General features: G+C 46.4%; 1 protein-coding gene across 1 annotated transcript in view; it reads left to right on the top strand.

Annotated features, from left to right (window-relative positions):
- The first annotated feature begins 5,803 nt into the window (after positions 1–5,803).
- LOC119385844 (neprilysin-1) overlaps positions 5,804–21,485 on the top strand; it is a 23,757-nt gene continuing 8,075 nt past the window's right edge. Inside the window, exons 1-8 of the mRNA XM_037653217.1 lie at positions 5,804–5,960; positions 7,532–7,721; positions 10,964–11,300; positions 14,366–14,583; positions 15,155–15,374; positions 17,417–17,659; positions 18,321–18,614; positions 20,142–20,267. Of these exons, the coding sequence (XP_037509145.1) occupies positions 5,804–5,960; positions 7,532–7,721; positions 10,964–11,300; positions 14,366–14,583; positions 15,155–15,374; positions 17,417–17,659; positions 18,321–18,614; positions 20,142–20,267 (1,785 nt within the window). The remainder of the gene's footprint in view (positions 5,961–7,531; positions 7,722–10,963; positions 11,301–14,365; positions 14,584–15,154; positions 15,375–17,416; positions 17,660–18,320; positions 18,615–20,141; positions 20,268–21,485) is intronic.

The raw sequence follows: 21,485 nt of genomic DNA, 5'->3' as shown, positions 1-21,485 counted from the left end.
ATTTCCAACGTCGGAGTCCACCGCCGCTCACGAACTACCTCAAATGTCCGAGGCGAACCACACAGCAGTTCAAGGTGTCCCTTAACCGCATACTTTCGGGACCGGCTACCTGGTTTATGAGTTAGTATTGAAGCACTGTACGTATATCACATCACACCAAACAAGCATGCGGCCACTTTTGGTACGATCTGCAACCAGTAAACAAATACAACCGTATGGCACTGGCTCAACAAGTTACTTATCTGAACAGATCGGATTGGCTTCTGTCGGCAGTATATAATGTCAAATTTTAAATAAAAAAATCCCAAGAAATAATCAAAATAGACCTGTTTCCTTCCTTTGTTGTGATCTTATTTACTAAATAAACAAAGATAGCAATGCGCAGTTGACATTTTCTTCCAACGTTCTCTTTGGAGTTTCTGGCGCCAAATTTGAAAGTGCAGAATCGGCCTACGGAGAGAGAGAGAGAGAGAGAGATAAACATTTTAATGAAGCTGGAGATGTTTGCCTGGCTGTTCGCCTGACATGCTACTCCAGTTGCTGGGTGACGATTATGATATATACAGTGATAACCACATAACACATACAGTCACACAAGTTTACAAAGTTTTGTTCAGGCTCGTGGCCCGCAAGAAATTCAACAGCGCTTTCGGGGCACGTAGCGCACAGGTGCTGCTTGCCATGGGCCCAGAACATGTCACAACTCTAAGGCACGATCCCCGTTGAAGATGCAAGGCTGCCTTCAGAGACTGTCTCTCTGATGCGTATCGCTTGCATTCACAAAGAACATGATGTAGATCTTCTTGGACGTTGCATTGGACGCACATTGGTGAGTCCGACAGCTTAATCTTGCTACTGAAGTAGTTGGTGTATGCGACGTTCAGTCTGATGCGGTGCAAGCATGTTTCATCTTGCTTTTAGGTCTCGCGGCATGTCAAAGTTACACGATGGGTCAATCTTGTAAAGTGGTCCATACTGGTAATTAGCATCTGTCCAGAGGGATCGCTGGAGCCGCCAAGCGTGTGCCGATTACGATTGTTGCGGTATCTTTTCTCGAGAAAGGTATCTTGATGATTTCTCTCGAGGCGTCATGTCCAGCTTTGGCAGCGTCATCAGCCTGGACGTTGCCTTGTATTCCACAGTGGGCAGGTATCCACTGCAGAGCAATGCGGTGATGGAGGTCACAGGCTTTGTTGCATAGATATTTGATCTCCATGACGAGTTGGTCTTGCGTGCGTGGAGACTTCAGAGACTGCAGCGCCGCTCTTGAGTCGGTGAAGATGACCCAAGACTCAGCTGTCTGATCTACAATGTAAATAAAAGCAGCCCGTAGTGCAGCCAGTTCAGTCGCTGTAGATGAAGTGCGGTGACTAGAGTGGCAGAGATGGTGACATTGGCAGATGGAATCCAGACACCAATTGCAGACGATGTAGGTGTAACAGAGCCATCAGTGTAAATATGACGGTGAGCCCTGTAATTATTTTTCCACGTGCTGTAGGGTGAAATATGTTAGTGCTGGTCCGGGTGTACGTCTCTTGTTCTTGAACCCAGGCACAAAAGTGATTATTGACCACGAAGGAATTTTCCACGATGGCTCCGTGGGCATTGATGCGCTTTGATAATGCAGCGGAAGCAAGCTCCGCACCACAAGACCGCTGTCTGAAGCAAGCGGATGACCCGGCACTCTGGTGGCATAACGCAAGTGAACTCGAAGAAACTCCTGCTGCAGAAGCACTGCAGCTGATAGGCGTCTGCTTTCGGCAAGGGTTCCAATACTTGATGTGTTTTTTGGTAGGCCAAGGCACACTCTCAGGGCTTTCGCTTGAGCTCCAGTCAGCGCTTGTATGTTGGTTTGTGAAATGCCATGTAACGCAGGAAGGCTGTATCTTAGAAGACCTTCACAGAGAGCCGTATACATTCGCAGCAGGGCACTTACGGAGCAGCCCCGGCGTTGCTTGATAACATGCGGAAGATGCTCGCGTATGATGCAACTTTTTCCTTTAGTATTTGAACTTGGGGCGTCATGTCATTAGCCTGTCGATTGTAAACTCCCAGAAACTTATGACTTTGCACATACCGAATGGGAGAATTCGCTACCTTTAAAGTATAGCGCGAAACATCACGCCTCGTAAAAGCAACGGCGGCACATTTTTCTGGTGACATCATTAGACCTCGCCCGAGTAAGAATTTTTCGATTGAATTGAGAGCTTTTTGTAGTCTTGCTCGTAGGACACGTCTGTTGCGACCACTGCTCCATATACAAATGTCATCTGCATAGAGAGAGATTCGACCGATGCAGGGATGCACTTCTCCAGTCCAATGAGTGAGATGTTGAATAAGGTTGGACTTAGAACACCGCCCTGGGGAACTCTCGATGCACTGTGTGCGGGGCTGTGTCACCTTCTCTTGTGGACATGTAGACTGACCGATCAGTGAGGTAGTCCAAGATCCAGCGTTACATACGACCGCAACTCCGACAGACTTCAGGGCGTATAGGATGGACTCGTGAGTCACGTTATCGAACGCTCCCTTGATGTCGAGGAATACGCCGATAGTGATGTTGCCCGTAGCTTTGTTGAGTTTTACGCAGTTAATGAGACGAATCACATTGTCGATGCTACTGCGGTCCTTTCGAAACCCTGACATTTGTGGAGGGTATGCATTCATGTTCATCAGCAACCAGTCCAGGCGCATCAATACCATCTTCTCCATAAGCTTTCCTACGCAACTGAGAAGAGCAATGGGACGATAGGAGTTAAGGTCCGTTGGAGACTTGCCAGGCTTGAGAATAGGGATGACAAGAGCTCGTTTCCAGCAAGGTTCAAGACGCCCACTCTCCCAGCTGGCATTGAATATGGCAAGAAGGTGCATCTTCGCCTTGTCGCCTAAATGCGTTAACTCAGCGTAGCTAACGCAGTCAGGTCCGGGAGATGACGCCTTGTTCACCAGTGTCAATGCTCCAAGCAGTTCCATGATCGAAAAAAGGTTCATCCGCCTCTGTGGTGCTCGTCATCGCTAAAACCTCTTGTGCTACACGAGGCAAGGTTGCTTGCGCCGCTACTGCAGTTATCTTAGAGCAGAAAGCCTCCGCCACGTCCGACTCGCTGCTGTTACGAGATAAAGCAACTGAACTGAAGGGATGCAGTTGAGTCGGTGTGGTTTTTAGGCTGCGGACGATACCCCATATTCTTGACAGCGGCTTTCTTGGGTCCAGTTTAGAACAGAAGGCCCGCCATTCGGAGACCTACGTCCTACCGTGTGGCCTACGGAGACGAATATGGCTGGGTACGACCTTACGGTCGTAATTAAGTATGCATCATCGAGTGGGCGACAGCACACGATTTCTGTTCCAGGGAGGGAAGGGAGTACAGAAGAAATATTTTGCAAATTGTGGTGCGCCAATACTTAACACTTGCGGTGATCTGCGCAACCCGAAGAAGCGCTGTAGGATGTACTATTATAGTTGTCTCATTCATACACAGCTCGTCCGATGTGCAGCGGTTTCACGCGCCGAGGGAGAATGTTTGTGGCGGCAACAAAGCGACAGCAAGGTCGGTATTATCTCAGGCAAGGAATACTTTCTGTCTATCTCATTCCTTGATAATCCCATTGCGTAAACCGCCCATGTAGAGACGTTTTTTTAGACTTCTGACAAAGGACGAAAATAAATAGCAATGAAATAGAATCGCTAAATTATCCCCGCTCTGAATATTAAGAATGGCATAACGTACGTACGCGCGTTTATGACAGCGAAGGTTGACCAAAGCGATAAACATTATTGTTATCGAGAAAACCATCGAATTACGCTGCTTTGGAAAGATTCATGTTGAGTACGCATGCACGGCGGCATATTGTAGTACACAAAAAAGTGTGTAGGTGCACGGTAGCGTAAATGTACTATGTGCAGACGCTCGTGTGTTTAGGAAAAAGTTCATTTGTGAAGCCACACGTTAGCAAGTTATCTTTATAGGGAAACGTATTGCATTCCTGTGTTGGAAACGCCGACGTGCGCACCATTTCCATAGAGCTAATTTAGGGCGCACAATGTGCGCGAAATTCAGCTAGTGATTAAACGAAGTGGTAAAAGTGACTGATTTTGAGTGCAGTAACTGCTGACGTTTACCATTCCATGGCAAGGTTCCGTGAAAATTCTCTTGCTCCGTAAATTCTGTACACATGGCCTCTGCGCCTCAGCGAGTTCACTTGACAAATTAGGTCGGAATTATGCCGTCATTGCGCGTGAAGATAACCGAAGCTCGCTTTAGGTTAAAGCAAATCGCCCCACTCTGTTACTGCTCTGTTTGTTAATTAGCTACGAAATACGATTGACAAGACTTTCGTAGACTAGCTTGCCATGGCTGTATTGGCGTATAGAAGAACGCCACAGTCTCTCACTTCAGGAATGAAAAAGCATGCCTGAAAAGTGCTGGTCCGAGAAAGTGTGCGCGCAACTTGAAGTGGATGGTGCAGTGAAATATGCCACTGCGATGGCCCTGTGGTTACGGTGCTCGGCTGCTGACCCGAGAGTCGTGGCTTCGAACCCGGCCGCGGCGGTCGTATTTCGATGGAGGCGAAATGCTAGAGGCCTGTGTACTGTGCAACATCAGTGCATGTCAAAGAACCCCAGGTGGTAAAAAAAAAGCACGGAAAAGAATGAGGGGGGCGACCTGCAGTCGACAGAAAGCAAGCGTTGTCAAATATGATTGCTTTCTGAGTCATTGCTAAGTAGGTTAAATTGAAAAGTGACAAAAGTGATTTACTTTTTAAAGATGGCATACAATGGGAGTCAAAAATGAAGTATTTCAGCAACTGCAAACATCAAAAAAGGAATCATCAATAACATCCGGTAGCAGGCGACGTAACACCAAAGGGAAGCAGAACGTGCGCATTAATACTAAGGCCAAGCTTGCTCATATATATGTAACTTGTGAAGCGCTCTCATTGTGGAAAATGTCCCGCAAGCAAGCAGAAGGTGATCTATTGTTCCCGTTTGACGGCACTGTATACAAAAGAAGGAGGGGGTTACATTATCGCCTAACTGGTGACACGACCAGCGTCACTTCGTTATTTTGTTAGCTATTTGGGTACAATTCGAGGTATTAGAGAAATGGTATGTTGTAGTTAGAATGCGAGGCCACGGGGGCTATTTATGATGCTGATGATGATGTCCTCTTCCTGATGGCGCTCCCCCACAAAGGGGGATAGGCCAAGAACCGGACTGCAGGATGCTTAAGGTTAAGACCCATGCAGCTAAAGGAAACTGTAAATTTAGACTAAGAATAAAACAACGAATAAATGAAAACGCGCTTAAAGAGCAAGCGGTCAGGCTAACGCATGGGACTTATGACGGAGATAATGAAGGATTTGGAACCACGAATATGAGGAGATGGAAATAGACTAACATGGTAATCCTTTTGTTTCATTTATGTAACCGAAGACAGCAGAGCAGACATCCCTGCTTCTATAAGCAATGTAGTGCCGCCAAATGACTAAATTACTGCAGCAATTACAGCTAATCCTATAGTTCTGCTATTGTTTTCGCTGCTTTTTAATTTTTTTTATTGAGATCCCCAGAGGTAGGAAGCTTTCACAAGCAATAGCAGCGGCGCGTTCCACGCGGGTTGTTCTCGTGACTCGTGAGAGCGCGGACGACTCGGCCTGATCATCGAAGCGCCAGTTCAAGACTTTACGGCCTGCGAGTGCTTCGTTTGCCGACGTCACCGCCCGTGCCTATTCTTCGGCGGTGAATCCGATGCAGTAGAATCGGGAAGAGCGTCCCCCGGGGTGACGGCGGCCAGGTAGAATGGCCGCGTTAGCACCGACCAATGACGTCAGCGTGCACTCGCCATTCAGTCAGAGTCACGACGTGGCGGACAACCCGCGCTTGCAGGCTGCCGTGCTTCTCATCATCGTTTGCCTGGGAACCGCGATGATAATGCTACTCGGCTTCATGTTCAAAGGTATGGAAAGCGTATAACGCAAGTTTTCGTAGCATGTTTCTTAGCTATGAAGCGAAGGTAGAGTGAATTAAAAGGTCACTGTACCTTCGCTTCATTCGCGCAATTTGACTCCGTAGCCTTCGCTACAGTCAACTAAAAGTGAACTGTAGCGAAGGCTATAGAGCCGAATGTCGCGAGTGCTACCGCTAGTGAATGTAGTCCCGCAAATGCATACGTCTTTTCTACATGAGAAATAATAATAATAATAATAATAATAATAATAATAATAATAATAATAATAATAATAATAATAATAATAATAATAATAATAATAATAATAATAATAATAATAATAATAATAATAATAATGAAAACTCCTTTATTTTCCACAGGAAGGACTTTGAGACAGGACATAACGCACACCGGTGGCATATCTATATTGGTTATACTTCATAAGTTGTCATTTCGCGTTTCCGCACGCGTGAGAAGTTGCGCTTTCTATGTGTTCCTCAGACACTAAATGGCGCGTCTGTGTCTACTGGCGAGCGTTAGTCTCCTTCGGGCTCTTCCGTCTACTCGCCTCAGAAAATTGTGACAAAATTTACCCGCAAATGGCCGTCTAGGAAGACAAAAGCAAATGCTGTGCAACGCAGGTGACGTGCAGCCGAAAGTCCATAGAAAAATCTAGGGACTTTAGCGCAGCCATCACTTTCCACAGCTGTACGAAATGCGCGCCAAACCGGACTAGGTCGCGTAGGAGCACGTGTGCTGAATCTCGGCCCAGGTATAGCGTTCTCTGCATTGCCAAGAAAAGTTGTCCGCGATTACGCGTGAGGTTTCACGCGCCCAGGCCACGATATGATTGAGGCACGCCATAGTCGAGAACCTCGGAACAATTTTGACCGCCTGGGATGTCTGAACACGCACCTTAGTCACGTCTTTTTTCTTTTTTTTTTAATTGGCCCCCATGGAAATGCGGTAGCCGTGGACGGGAATCCAACCCATTTCCTCAAGTTTAGCAGCGCGGCACCACCTTACCTTCTAAGCTACCCCAGCGGGTCTCTCATTTATTTATCTGCAAAGCACTGCAAACTTTAATAAGTTAAAGAACGAAGGGCAAAGCGAAAGAGAACGTCAAATGCGTCACTACAAATATAGAGTGTGGGAAAGGACACTTTCGCGTGTGCTGTTTCATAGAATTACGACTGATAACAGCATAATAACTTATGTAATGCTTTTGGGAAATCCTCGGTATGTTCAGGTTACAGGAAGTAACAATACCTAAGCATATCTTGTGGTAAAATTAGGCACCAGATGTAGCTGTATTTAGCGAGTGTTTTACGTGTGATAAGATTTACACGTAATAAAGAACGACTTAAATTGTTAACGATCGAGCGAATAAAAAACGTTAATTGGGCTATTGTGCGCCTTAACTGAACGGGCATCAAGAGTAGACGTAAACGCTCTTATGTTCATTAATTACTAAACGAGTCGCGGAAGTTTTATTGAGACGGGTTGCGTTGGACGTGTACGCCTGTGATCCGTATAGTTCGGCGTCCATTTTGATTTGTTTTTTTCCTGGATTATCTCAGACATCGGCAACGAAGGGTCTCTGACTCACGACCTGCTTATGAAGTCCCTCGCCTGGAAGCGGGATCAGCGATTACTGTCCGAGGCCTATCGCCGCGCCATGAATCGCACTGCGGACCCTTGCGCAGACTTCGAGGGCTTCGTTTGTGGTACCTTTGATTCAAGCCACGTGTTCCAAGACATGCAGTCAAGGTGAGCATGCGTGCAACGCGATGGCATTATAGAACGCAGTAGGGCTTAAGACGCTTTACTGGGCGGACCGAACCACGAGGAAACAACACAACAACAACAACAACAACAACAACAACAACAACAACAACAACAACAACAACAACAACAACAACAACAACAACAACAACAACAACAACAACAACAACAACAACAACAACAACAACAACAACAACAACAACAACAACAAAACTAATCTTTTGAGTTAGTTGTTGATGCTGTTATTAGCTAGCTGAGTATCTGGAATGGGGCAAGTTCCACGCTATACAGTCGAACCCGACGACATCGAACTCGGGTAAATCGAATTATCCTTTATACCGATTTATTTTAGAATACGACATTGCTTTAACGTCAACGCATAGGAAATTTGAAGCTACATCAAACGAAAATAGCTGGAACACTTGATGTATCGAACATAGGGCAGTGTGAAACGCCCCATGAAGTTGGCTTTCCCTCACAAGAAGTTGGCTTTTTCTCACGGAAGGATACTTTCCCGCATGCATTTTGGAATGTGAGCGGCGTGATTAGGGGGGCCATATTGATACCGCATTTTTTCGCCTACAACCCGCCGCTACATATAACCCCAACGCCAACTACAAATCGCCTAAAAAGAACTAAAATAAAACCCGTGTGCTGTCATAAGCTGCCTTTCTTGCATTATCGCGAGGCAGTTTCGTGAAGCCAACTCGCGCACCATAATTCGCGTCAAAAGAGCGGAAATTTATTTAAACGTTTTATGTCGAATCATATAATATATCGAACTAATTCCCGTTTTCTAGCGAGTTCGATATATGCGGGTTCAACTGCCCTTAAATCATAAACAGTGGCCTGTGGAGACGCTCAAGCGCCTCGCGTCCCCTGACGCTTGCCTTCTCTGCACGGCTCTCGCATTTCTTGCGTTCGGCTTTTTTGCATAACACGTATGCAAATAGCGCCGACCGTCACTGTACGACCATACGCATGTCCGTGCTTACTGCGGGACTGTTTCGCCGAGAACTCCCCGCGTGGCTTCGTCGATGGGCACCAGTATGGGGGAACAAGATCGTTGAAATGCGCTTCCGTGCGCGGAAACACATACAACACGTCAGGGAAATTCATTCGCTTCTAACTCTTACGTCGCGAGTCGCACTTTTCCGTTTGGTTGGCACAGTTTGACAGATGAACTATTAGGCCCACTTGTATGTGTTCTGGCTAGCTGGTGCTATGGGACAAAAAGAAAAAAGGCCACTTTTTATGTGCACTGCTGTTTTGTCGTTGCTTTTGTTACTAAGAGATGAAAAATAGGGGCAGCTACGCACTAGTGATGCGAAGACTGAGGGAAAAGCGGAGCTGGTGTCGTTCCTCTCCTCGGTTCCCTCCTCCTCACCCTCACTTCCCTTTCCTACACGTTGCTATACTGTGCTATACACGGCTACGCTATGATTCACCCTCTCCCCTCCTCTTTTCCGTCCTTTTCACTCTCACGTCTCTCCTCCTTCCCCTCACTACCCCAGCGGGTCTCTCATTTATTTATCTGCAAAGCACTGCAAACTTTAATAAAATGCTATACTCTGCTAGCGTACCCGGATAGCCGAGTGGTTACGACGCTCGCCTTCGGATCGTGGGTACGCGGATTGGAATCCCGCTTCTCCAAGAAATTTTTTTCGCCGAGAATTTCTTTCTTTCTTTCTGAACTCGCTCTGTCGCCCATCGGTGTTGTTGCATCCCACGCCGGACAAATCGGCGCACGTATTCTGGGAGCGGAGCAGAAGAGGGCGAAGAGAGCGCGTGCCGGTTCATGATGATGATGCTAATTTCTGTTCGCGACTAACGGGGCTTCTCCGAGCTTAAACAGCTACGCTGTTAAAATTCTCGAACACGGGTGTGTCGCCGGTGCCAACGTTCCGACAACTGGTCTTGTCTTCTTCAAGGCTGCAACTGCCCACCTTAGAGCGTGTATGTGTATGCTTCGTACCCTCTCGCCCGAGGCATACACGTACACGCGATAAGGTAGACGGTTTCAGCCTTGAATGAGACAAGACCTCTCGTCGAAACGTTGGCACCGGCGACACACCCGTGTTCGAGAAATTTTCATCTCTTCAAGCTTCCATATTCCCCTGAATTTCTGCCTTATTAACGCGATAGCGTTAGAGAGCTCGTTTCGCAGAAATTCCGGTGTCGGCGTCGGTGTCGGCGTCGATGGTTGTGAGCGAAGAATCATTATCTTGTCCGTGACCGAAAAATCTAGGAAGCTGCAAGTACAATAAATAATGAAAACGTTGGGTCCGAGTGAGAATCGAACTCGGGCCGTCTGCGTGGCAAGTAGGCGTTCTACCACACAGCCACGCCTCTGCTTGGAACTGCACAGAAAGTAACTTTCATGCTTCACAAACATACTCGTCCTGTATACAGATGTCACAGTACGAGATGTAATATCGCAGTAATATTGCGTAGTACGTACATTGCCGTCGGGCGTCACACCATGTCAACATCATAATGACCTGGTGGTTTAAAGCCAGCCGCCCATTACAAAAGGCACGCACATTACTGCGCATATTCCCTTAAGACCACGTGTTGTGGGTGCATCGCAACTTCGAAAAAGTTTCTCGCGCATAATTGCTCCTGTTTTATTAAAGCATGCTGCCTACTACATAAGGCACACACCTTAGTGCGCGCATTCTGTTACACACACGTAGTGGTTGCACTGATACTTCGAACAACAAAAATGTCACGCGCACACACGTTCTCTCACGCCACCGGGCTCTTGACATGCTTGTGATGGATTCTGTGTCGTCTACAAGCGCCAACCACACTGCGGTATGTTCCTCATCGGCGAGTTTTTGTGGGGCATCAGTGTCAAGTGGCGCACGACAACGAGGGCGGCCACGCAAGACGGAGGCAGAGAAGGCAGACACCAAAGCTAGGCGTGCTCGGCTATGCGACCACTTTGTACTTTGTCCATTACATTGCAGTAATGAACAATCCGAACTTCTCGAGTAACAACATACCATAAGAAGTATGCACTAAGTGGTCGATGTACGCTCTAGGGGCAGGATATCGCTATCGCGTTCTACTCTTAAAGGCGAGGCTCAAGCGTCTCTGAATTTCTTGGATTTCCTCTGCTACCAAGTGTCACTCGAAATTCGAAGTAATACACTCCGCTGAAGCCTCGCCACCACCGTTTTTTATTTTGACAAGGTACGTCAATGCGTTTCGTGGTCGCCCAGGGCCCTGGCTGAGGCCGGCCGGCAGCTGGCGCAGACGCTCGTTCCGGCCGTCGAAGACAACGGGGTCAACCTGACGGCCGTGCAGAAGGCGGCCTCGCTGTTTCAGCTCTGCGTGCGCCTTCCTTCGTTAGAGGACGACGCGGCACCCAAGTTATCGGCCCTGCTCCGTCAGCTGGGCTTGGGATGGCCGCCGGACCCTCTGCCTCCGGGATTCGTCGAGGAGACGCCGGCGCCCACCCGAACCGAGGCCGAGGCCCTGCTCTTCAAGCTGATCGCGCTTTCGCTGCGATGGCGCCTGCACACGCTGTTCCGTTGCCAGGTGGAGACGGAGCGGAAGGTAGGTCATTAAGGCGAAGCCCCATCCTTTGTTTCTTAGTCACTTTGTGGTAGGCAGTTAGATTGATACATGTCCCGCCTCACTTGGGTGGCGTTTTCAATAAAAGTAACACTTGTATGTTTATTTTATAAAGGCGAAAGCCTTAGACGCCTCATAAAACACGAAAATTGGCCGCCAGCGTCGGCGTCGGCGTCCCGCGGTGTAGGCGGCCACACGAGTGATGCAAAACATCATGACGTGATGATTACGTTACAGATAACCAAAATTGTGACGTCACTATGACGTCACACCCACATGACATCGTCGCTTGATCAAAGACTGGCCGATCACGGAGGCAGTGCAAAACCACGTTAGGGGCAGAAAGCTTTTGGAGGGTTGCGAAGAAAAAAAAAGAAGACGGCCTTCGCCTTCGAGTATTCTTAGGCAAATGCATAAGGTACCCTGTGAGTTTTTTTCTTATTTAATATACCTTGAATGTGGGATGGCAGGTTATTCCACGCAACTATTGTTCAAGGAATGAAGGAGCTAGCATAATGAGCTGAGCAACAAGTTATACGTTTTGTCTTGAAGATATGGTCTGTAGATGCGTGGAAAGAGAGTTGTTGGTGTTTCGAAGATGCGGTGAAAGTGTGGGTGATGATAAAGTTTTTGAAGTAGGGAAAGGCGTGTAGTTCGGCGGCGATGAGGTAAGTCGCCAAGCTGAGCGCGATACACAATTACATTGAAGAGGGGACAGGCAAACATTGGTGCATAAAAGATAAACTTTATTATAGATACAACACAATAAAACATTTAAAGAAGTTATTAGTGAAAACGGCAAAGGCAAAACGTGTGGAAGTAAAATAATTAGTGAAAAGAAAAATAGCGAATTGTCCCGGAATTGTTAGAAAGGTAGCTCATTAAACGTATAGCAGCGAAAAAAAAAAAAGGCTGCAGACATACGTAAAAAGGTAAAAACTGTACAACAAAAACATGACAGCGTAACAAAGATATGTATGGCATAACTTATGGTGACATGTTATACAAATTAAAATAAAGAATAACAAAAGGCACAACTTGACTATAGGTCATAGCAACAGCTATTATACACTGTCAGTCTGAATAATTATGAAGTGAAACTCTGAAGTGCTATTTTAATCGGTGTCACGTATACTTGTAAGGGATGCGGGTAGGTTATTCCAGTATTTGCTCGTTTAGGGGATATGTGAATACGAAAACCCAACGGTGTTGCAGTTCTGAACGTTTACTTCTTAGCGATGGGTAATGCGTGATGAAATGTGAGGTGGCGGTTGAATAATGATAGAACGTAAGTATGAGTTGTGGCAGTAGATTTCCTGGAAAAGACTGAGACGAGATAGTTTTTCTGCGGGCTGCTAGCAGCGGAAGGCGTAGAATAGTTTTCGTGTTAGTAGAAGGTTTAAAACTTGGTTTGAGGTTTATAACCTGGTCACGCAGCGCATTAAATATTAGGACACGGGAGAATGCACGACACGAGCAAAAAAAACAAACAAACAAACAAAAGAACCTCATACTACTCTTCTTACCTCAGCATCGGCGGACTATGAGTAGGTAGATCTCAAAACAACTGTCGCTAGGCTGTTACTGAGACACTGTCAAACCGTCGCTTAAGACGAAACCACTTGCCGAAACGTCAAGGATTTTTAATCTCTTCAAGCGTCCATCTTTTCCTGTACTTCTGCCTTGTCACTAGGCTAGTGTCTTAAGACAGTTATCGCGCGCATCGTATCAGATATCAACAATCTGGGCATAAAAGAGTGAGTCAACACAAGGCTACAAGGTTTGTATGATTGTACTATTACGAACTGACCGTACTTCCGACGTAGTGTAAAATCGCGTTCAACGAACGCCGTGAGAGAATTAGGCTTCTCCCCACGAAGTCTGTTCTTACAGAAGAGCCAGCTTTCCGTACACCGGTTAGGATCTCTCTCCCCTTCGCCCTCTCTCTTTCAAAGAAATACCGATAAGTTCTCTGTTAAGTAGAAGAGCTACACACGGACTGTAACCAGCAATGGCCCTTCGTCTATTAAGCCTGCGATCAGTGGCATAGCCAGGAAAGTTTTTCGGTAGGGGCAAGTTCTTGATTTGAAGCGGGGACTGCGCAGGCAAGTGTGGTCGAGTGTCATTTTGTGCTCTGCATGTACCGTGGCGGAAAGAAATTTCGGGAGGGGCACGTGCCCGATATGCCAATCCCCCCTGGCTACGCTCCTGCCTGCAATGTAAGGCTGACGCAGTGACGTTTTGGCATCGCTCCGTAGTGCACGCCTTTCCTCATGGCGACCGTATCATGTTACGACGCGCAAACCACCCAAATATTACTGGTTTTGGTTGTCTGGCTCATCTGCATTGTACGCCTTGTGCACAATCTTTTTTGGACAGGAAATTTTTTGGCCGTAGACATTTACTTCGCGTTCCTGCGGCGCCCGAGGCCCATAGCTTTCAGCTGCCACATGCATAAGTTTCGAGACTTGGTGTAATTTATCAGTGCTTGCGTTTTCCCGCACTCGTGTGTTCTGAATATAACGCCACCTCGTATAGTTTAGTTTGTCTATGCTGGGCCTAAGAAGAACCACCATGTTCGCCGTCGTCCCGGAAACGGTTGTTCATTGCAAAAAAAAAAAAAGTGTTTACAGTTTGTTGATTGAGGCATAACCATCGAATATATATATACAATACGAGGAGCGTATATAAACCGTATATTTCCATGCGCGCTTTTTTTGCTGCTTTTATGTAAACGGTCCGCTACACGTATAAGCACTGGCTTGCGCAAACCGCGCCCGAATGTCTGGGAACCTTCCAGATTATTTTATCATCTTCTGACAGGCTTCCTCGTGTTAGCTACAAGCTTCCATTCATGCTTGAATTATAGCACAAGGACATAGCATGTCGTATGACTATATCTTTCGCAAAAAAAAAAAAAGAAAAAGAAACGGTGGCCGAGGCGGCCTAGTGGCCGCTCTATACAAGTGTGATTCAGGCTACACGCTTACTATCCAACTTGCTCACGCCTACGAGATCCTTGCTCTTTTTCATTCGTTACTGCCCAGCCTCATGGCGTGTTGGTGCTGACAGTGGGAATCAGTGACGAACTGTCCGAGTGGCTCGACGCCCGAAACGAACTGCATCGCTTGGAGACGTACAACGAGGCGCTAATCACTGTGGTGGCCGCGTTTCGGTGGCCCGGAGGTCGACCGCAGGCTTCAAGTGTCGTCAGAAGCGTCGCTAGTGCAGATCGTTTGCTCAGCGCGCTCATCTCGAACACCAGGTGAGACTACGTCACCGCCGCCACCTTCTGCTTTATCGGTTTATAAAGACCGCACCAACTGGGCTGGCTGTCTACGCTTGAGCTTTATTGATGTCGTTGCCGTGACACTAAGATCTTCGCGCAACAAGGCTCAATTTAGAAGCTACGTTGATGAATGGGCCACTGTTTTCCGCTGTGCTCTTGATAGTTTATTTGTCTTTCACTCTCGATTGTGTTGTGTGATTTGACGTGTGCCTGAACCACGTTGGCCTGAACCAGGTCGCTTAAATCAGTGCGTCCTCATCATCATCATCAACATAATAATAATAATAATAATAATAATAATAATAATAATAATAATAATAATAATAATAATAATAATAATAATAATAATAATAATAATAATAATAATAATAATAATAATAATAATAATAACCTTCATGATCTCTCCAGCGCAACTACCGTGGCGCGACAACCCTTCTGTTTCATGATGGTTATTTCTATTTCGTATAAATATCCAGGAGAGCCTTTACTGCATGTGGATGTAGCATAAGAACTTGTGATAAACGACTTATAAGCTATTTGCTCGCAGCCTCTGGTCCGGTACTCACATAAGTGCGGAGACGTGGCGTCAGGTGACGTCACGGGTGGCCGGCCGACAGGTGACGCCTTCGGTGGCGACATCGACACTGCTGACGGCGCTCGAGTACTTCGTGCTCAAAATGACCGACGATGCTGCAGTGACCGCTGCATGGCTCGTGCTGCGGAAGCTGGCGCCTCTTAGCGTGAACTCTTCGCCCGATGAGGTAGAGGTAAGCCTGTCCTTCCCGTCACAAGACAATGGGTGTAACTCTGCTCGAACTGTGATCAGCCGAATTAAGACCCACCCTCAACGGTGACTTGAAAAGGTCGCTTGACCTAAATTCCCTCGATTTTTCACAGAGAAGAGAAAACCTAAGGACTTTAGCGCGACCGTTGTGGCCGGCTACCAAGAAATGACGCAAAGCGACCGATGTTCACACTGGTAAGCGCGACCCGCCCGTCGCCGCGCCAAAATGACTCGCGATTGGGATGCCGTTCACATCTACTCGCTTCATCACCCAACCTGATAAAGCCCAGACTGCGCATCTGGTTAGTGCGCATCTGATTGGCTTACAGAGATTGAGATTATTATAGTTTCGTGACTGAGAAGTTGACTAAGGCAGAAGCATTTAGGCCAAAGCGACTATTTTTCACTATTTATGAGCGGTCGCTTTGCAACCAGGTTGTCTAACGACCGGTGCGAGTGAACCGTTTAAACTGCATCTCACGAAAAAATTGTGTGTGTGTATGTATATATATAGGGTGTTTCAAGAAATGTGTCCAACCTTCTAAAAAAATCACGAAAATGCGATATTTGATTGCTGCCTTCACAACTGGTTTTTCTGTAGTGGCAGGGATTTTTAGGATGGTTAAAGAAATTATTTGGGACTGTAAATAAAAAGTTAAATTACGTGTTTAATTAGTAGAGTTAGGTGGTTGTGTCACATGGGAGAATTGAAGTTCTTCATGCCAGAAACCCAACCCAACTTTGAGATTTCGAAAAAGTGGCATCTAGTAATAATTACGAAGTAATGAAATTCAACCAAATTCAATGGCGAAACCTAAACAGAAACATGGAAGAACGCAACTGCCGTATTCTTCTGAGACGTCCAAAATGAGTGAATGACTTTTTCTGTAGCGCTAGGCATCTTAAGATGGTTAGAGAGATGACTTGAGAAAGTATTTAAAAAAGTTAAATTAATTAACTTTTTATTTAGTGAAGTTAGGTGACTGTGTCAAATTGGGTAATTGAAGTTTTTCGTGCCAGAAACCCATCCCAACATTGAGATTTCGAAAAAGCGGCCTCTAGTAATAATTACGAAGTAATGAAATTCAACCGAATTCGATGGCTTTCGCTGTTGAAAGCCGTTGCATTTCGTTGAATTTTATTACGACACAACAATTACTAGAGGACGCGTTTTCGAAATCTCAAAGCTCGGATTTGTTCCTCGCATGAAGAACTTCAATTCTCCTATTTGACACAATCACCTAACTCCACTAATTAAAAAGTTAATTAATGTAACTTTCTTAATTACTGTCCTAAATGATGTCCTTAACTACCTTGAGATTTCTGCCGCTACAGAAAAAGCAATTCTGAAAGCCCCGAGCAAATATTGCATTTTCCTGATTTTTTGAGATGATGGGACACATTTCGTCAAACACACACACACACACGCATATATATATATATATATATATATATATATATATATATATATATATATATATATATATATATATATATATATATATATATATATATATGACGACCCGTACCACTTTCGAAGGTGGCTTACGAACTCACAAAGCAGTAAAAAAAACAACGTTTCTCAGTTCTTGCCCGCATGAGAATTATCTTAGAGGTGAAACTTTTCAGGTGTTTCAAGTTTTAGGTCGAAACTCTCGAATTTGACAGGAAGAGGCTGAGTTCGAACAAATGAAGCCAGGGATGTGTCAATGTACTCTGCTATCCCTAAATGTTAGCTGTCGATGTTTTCAATCTGATGCTATTGTTTATGTATTAATATTTCCTTAATAGCTCTCTGACGGAGGAGCTGATATGAAATTTGCTGCCGATACCGAGATGTATCCAAATCGAATGCTTCCGGTGATTTACATTTTGTTGACTAATTTATAAATACTGGTCTCCTCTTTCCCTTTCTTACTTAGGAGTGCAACACCGTATCCGCTTAACTACCGCAGCAGATGTAGACCGTAGTAACTAACCTCCAGATCCCAAGCAGCTAAGGTATGTGAAACTTAATTCTTCCAGGCGCTAGACGCACGCTCCGGGCACTGCATGAACTTGATCAACCGCGAAATGCCCCTAGCCGTCGCCTCGGCGTATGCCCGCGCTTCGGACACAGCGGCCAACACTAGCACATCCGCTGCAGCGAACGTGGTTATCCATGAAGTGGCGTCCAAGATGGCAGAGCTGTTGGAGGCATCGGGTCGGTTTCGAATGGCTGAGAGTGTGCGAACCATCCAGGTCATCTTTCTGCTGCCGATGGAAGACGTGAGTCACTGCCACTTCGTTCGTGCGTGGGTGTGCCCCAAGAGATCGGCCCGAATGAAACTCGTTAAGTGTAAGACAGTATACCTAAGTGCAATGATTTGCAACTGCAACGCTCTTATAGATGTGAGTGATCGCTCAACGTGGTGGGTTCCTGTGGTAGAAAAATTACAAACAAAAAAGACTTCGCAGGTTTTTGTTTAAAATGAAATTCTACATTAATGCTCGCGCATCACAAATAATAAAACACATGCTTTAAAATGTGCTCTAAAGCATCTCATCTACAGAATAATGGTAAGAATAAAATTAATCAGTTAATCGCTACAAATTAGTTGAAGCGCCAAAAAAATGAGGACCAATATTCGCAAAAACGACGTGGGCTAAAAGTTTTCGTAAGAGAATATATCAGTCAATCACGATGCTGGACATGTCATTAGCGAAGCCAGATGATCAATGGGAAAACACACTCACGAAAGAGACGTTTTGTGAATTCGGCCCCAGCGCTGGAAGCCTTACTTTTTTTTTCTCGGCTGGCTGTTAGTACAGTTAGTTTAGTCAGTGTAGCATGTTTTTGCTTATGCTTTTAAACTATATAGGCGTGCCTAATGTAGATCGCTCCGTGTAGGTCATGCCAGATAAGGTCTCCCTCTGCTTGTTCTTTCAGGAGGTCGTGGACGCGCTGTACGAGTCAGTTCCGGTGGCCGATGCTCGGCGCACCTTGTTTGGCTCCTTGGCTCAGACGACCAGCACTATGGCGGAGCGTCGCTTGGCAGCGCTTGGCTCCAGGATCGACCACCTGTCGCTGCCCCTGTTCGCGCGACCTCTTGACTCCAGGCTGCGCTACGTGGAGTCGCTGCACGCGCTGCTGGTGCCCATGGCGGTGCTGGAGCCGCCCGTCTTCCGCCAGACGCTCACCAACTCCGTCAACTACGGCTCGTTCGGCCGACTCATCGCCGAGGTAGTTAACTGAGGCTGAGGCACCGTGCATCTGTCCTGTTCATTTTAACGTAAAACGCGAATGGGCAGGGACGGAGCAAAAAAAAAAAAAAAAAAAAGAAAAGAAAAAAAAACGGGATGAGCGCTTATTGACAACTGAAATGTTTATTGGAAAAAACGGCTTATACGTGATATTTCGCCGAGTGCGCATGTCAGGTGAACAGCTAACATCAGGATGAGTGGCTACGGTGCAGACAGAAACAAAATTAGTTTTTTTCCCAATAAACCTTTCAGTTGTCGGTGAGCGCTCGTCCTGTTTTCTTGCTCCGCCCTTGTCCATTCGCGCTTTACGTTAAAATGAACAGTTACCAACTCACCCAATTTGCCATCCCATTGAAGTTGGTTCTATGTACTATCGCGCTCAGTATGAACTACATCATGCGAGCGCGTGGCCGAGCGCTCTGCAAGGTGGTACAGTGGCGCCGATGATGGCATATTTTCGAGTTTTCGGGAGAGAATTTGGCTGCTCTTGCGAGCGCGCATCGCCCCCACTTGATTGCTTTCATCCTCGAAGTTATCATTTCCGAAGCCGATATCAACAAAGAGCAAAACGAGGGTGAGGGTGAAAGCCGGTGGAGGCGATGCGCGCTCGCAGGGACAGCCGCACTCTCTCCCGATAACTCGAAAATATGCCATAATCGGCGCCACTGTACAGCCTGGCAGAGCGCTCGGCCACGCGTTCGCGTGATGTAGCTCATACTGAGCGCGATAGTACACATTGGGAAGTTGCTGGTTGAAACATTATATGTGGCCCTGTATGGTTCGCGGAATATATAAAGCCTGCCGCGGTGGCACAGTAGTTATGGTGTTCGGCTGCTGACCCAAAGGTCGCGGGTTCGATTCCGGCTACGGTGGTCGCATTTCGACGGAGGCGACAAGGCTAGAGGCCCGTGTACTGCGCGATGTCGGTGCACGTTAAAGAACACCAGATGGTCGAAATTTCCGGAGCCCTCCACTACGGCGTGCCTCATATCGTGGTTTTTAGACTTAAGACCCTACAAATTGAGTCTGATGGCATGTGTAGAGTGTGAACTTGAGCCGGTTGGTACATGATGCTGTATTTCGTTTGTTGCCTCGCTTGTCCAAAGTCTTGCGCCATTACTCGGTTAAAAAAGATGACGCGTTGGTACGGCGGACTTTCAAAAGCTTAGTACGTTAGACACACAACGAATTTGAAGCTCAAGCTGAAGGCGCCATCGGAACACTGGCGAAGAAAATATACTAGCGAGTAAAACTGAATCAAAAAGAAAAATATCGCGATAATGAATGCACAATAAAACGCAGGAACGACGCCATCAAAATGTGAAGCAGGTATGAGGGTAAATCGCATGACCCACCTTCATATTCATCTGCACATATCACCACCTGTTCCACATCATCAGTACACGGCGTCATCATCAGCGGTTCATTATAAATCAGGCACATGTTTGATGTGGAGGTGTGACAAAAAAGTGTTTATGGTATGATCATTCAGACTTCGACTGTGCAGGTTTTGATTGAGACGTTCGTGCGGAGTCCCTACATGACCAAGCCCTGTAGCGAAGCTGCCAGCAATTTCACGGCCACTTTGCTTCGATACGCTGCTGTGGAAAGGCCAGTGAGGCGTGCATTTCAGGTGAGCAACTTAATCGAAATACGCATCTTGCTGTATTTGGGACGATAGCCTTGTCGAACTGAGTCACGGCCTCTGTTTTTTTTTATGTAGCGGCCGTGACTGAGTACTCGGCTGCTGACCCGAAAAGACGCAGGTTCGATCCCGGCTGCGGCGGTCGTGTTTCGATGGAGCTAAAACGCTAGAGGCCCATGTACAGTGCGATGTCAGTGCGTATTAAGGAACACCAGGCGTTCGAAATTACCAGGAGCCCTCCCTACACTACTGCCTCTCTATAGTCTGGGGGCGTTAAACCCTATAAACGAACCAAAGAGCCAACCACTTCTGTTCCCAACATTGCTATTGGTCCAGTTTCCAAACGAACTTGGAACTAAATCGAAATATGTTATTACATATGCAGCTTTTCTGGACACCAGCGGCCTAGTTCGCGTGAACGACACCACGTGGCGTATCGACCTTAAAGAATTCAAAAGTCCCGCCATGACGTATGCAGTGACGCGGCACTAAATAAAATAGAATCAAAAGAAACAGTACACACGCCCCGAGACTCGCTTCACCTCGGTGCGCAGAAAAGAGAGCGCTGTTTGTCGGCGTTATCTCGACGGCGACGACTGGCAATGAATTGGCAGTTTTTCTAGACGTGCCATGCCAAATGTCTGGCCGTTATAGACGCGCCCACGATGCATAAAGAGAATCGTGTTTTTATTTGTTTGTTTGTTTGTTTAGTTTCTTGCGCTGCCGTACCGGTGGGATATTGGAGCAGCATGCTGCTTTCCGAGTTCTTTTTTCAGCTAGCGGGTACCATTATGTTTGGGTGCGAACAGGATATTGTGGTTGCATAATAAACCGAATTTCCTTTCGTGTACCACTTGGGTGATGCTCGTTTGCTCCTTGCGTTACCTCAAATTAGAACTGGATAAGTTTGAGAACGCTAGGAATGAGAGTAAAAAAAAGGAAGTTAAAGATTGTTTTATTTGTTTTCATTTAGTTATTATTGAAATGTGGCTGCCACCGCAAGCTTGGCGCCGTCTAAGCGGGTGTGCAGAAATGATACAGTCGTTGAAAGATGATCTTGTACACCCGGAAAATGTGAAATTGGTTAGTTTTTTGTTGGGTATGAAGGTATAGTAGAACATATACGACTGACGTGTTGTGTAATAATCTCTAGATCTGCCGTCTATCGAGCTAAAAAGGCACTTATCTATCCTAATTGCATTTCTT

The sequence above is a fragment of the Rhipicephalus sanguineus genome, chromosome 3 (assembly GCF_013339695.2).
Source record: "Rhipicephalus sanguineus isolate Rsan-2018 chromosome 3, BIME_Rsan_1.4, whole genome shotgun sequence".
NCBI lineage: Eukaryota > Metazoa > Arthropoda > Arachnida > Ixodida > Ixodidae > Rhipicephalus > Rhipicephalus sanguineus.
The sequence above is the reverse complement of the archived record's forward strand: the minus strand, read 5'-3'. Positions and strand labels throughout refer to the sequence as shown.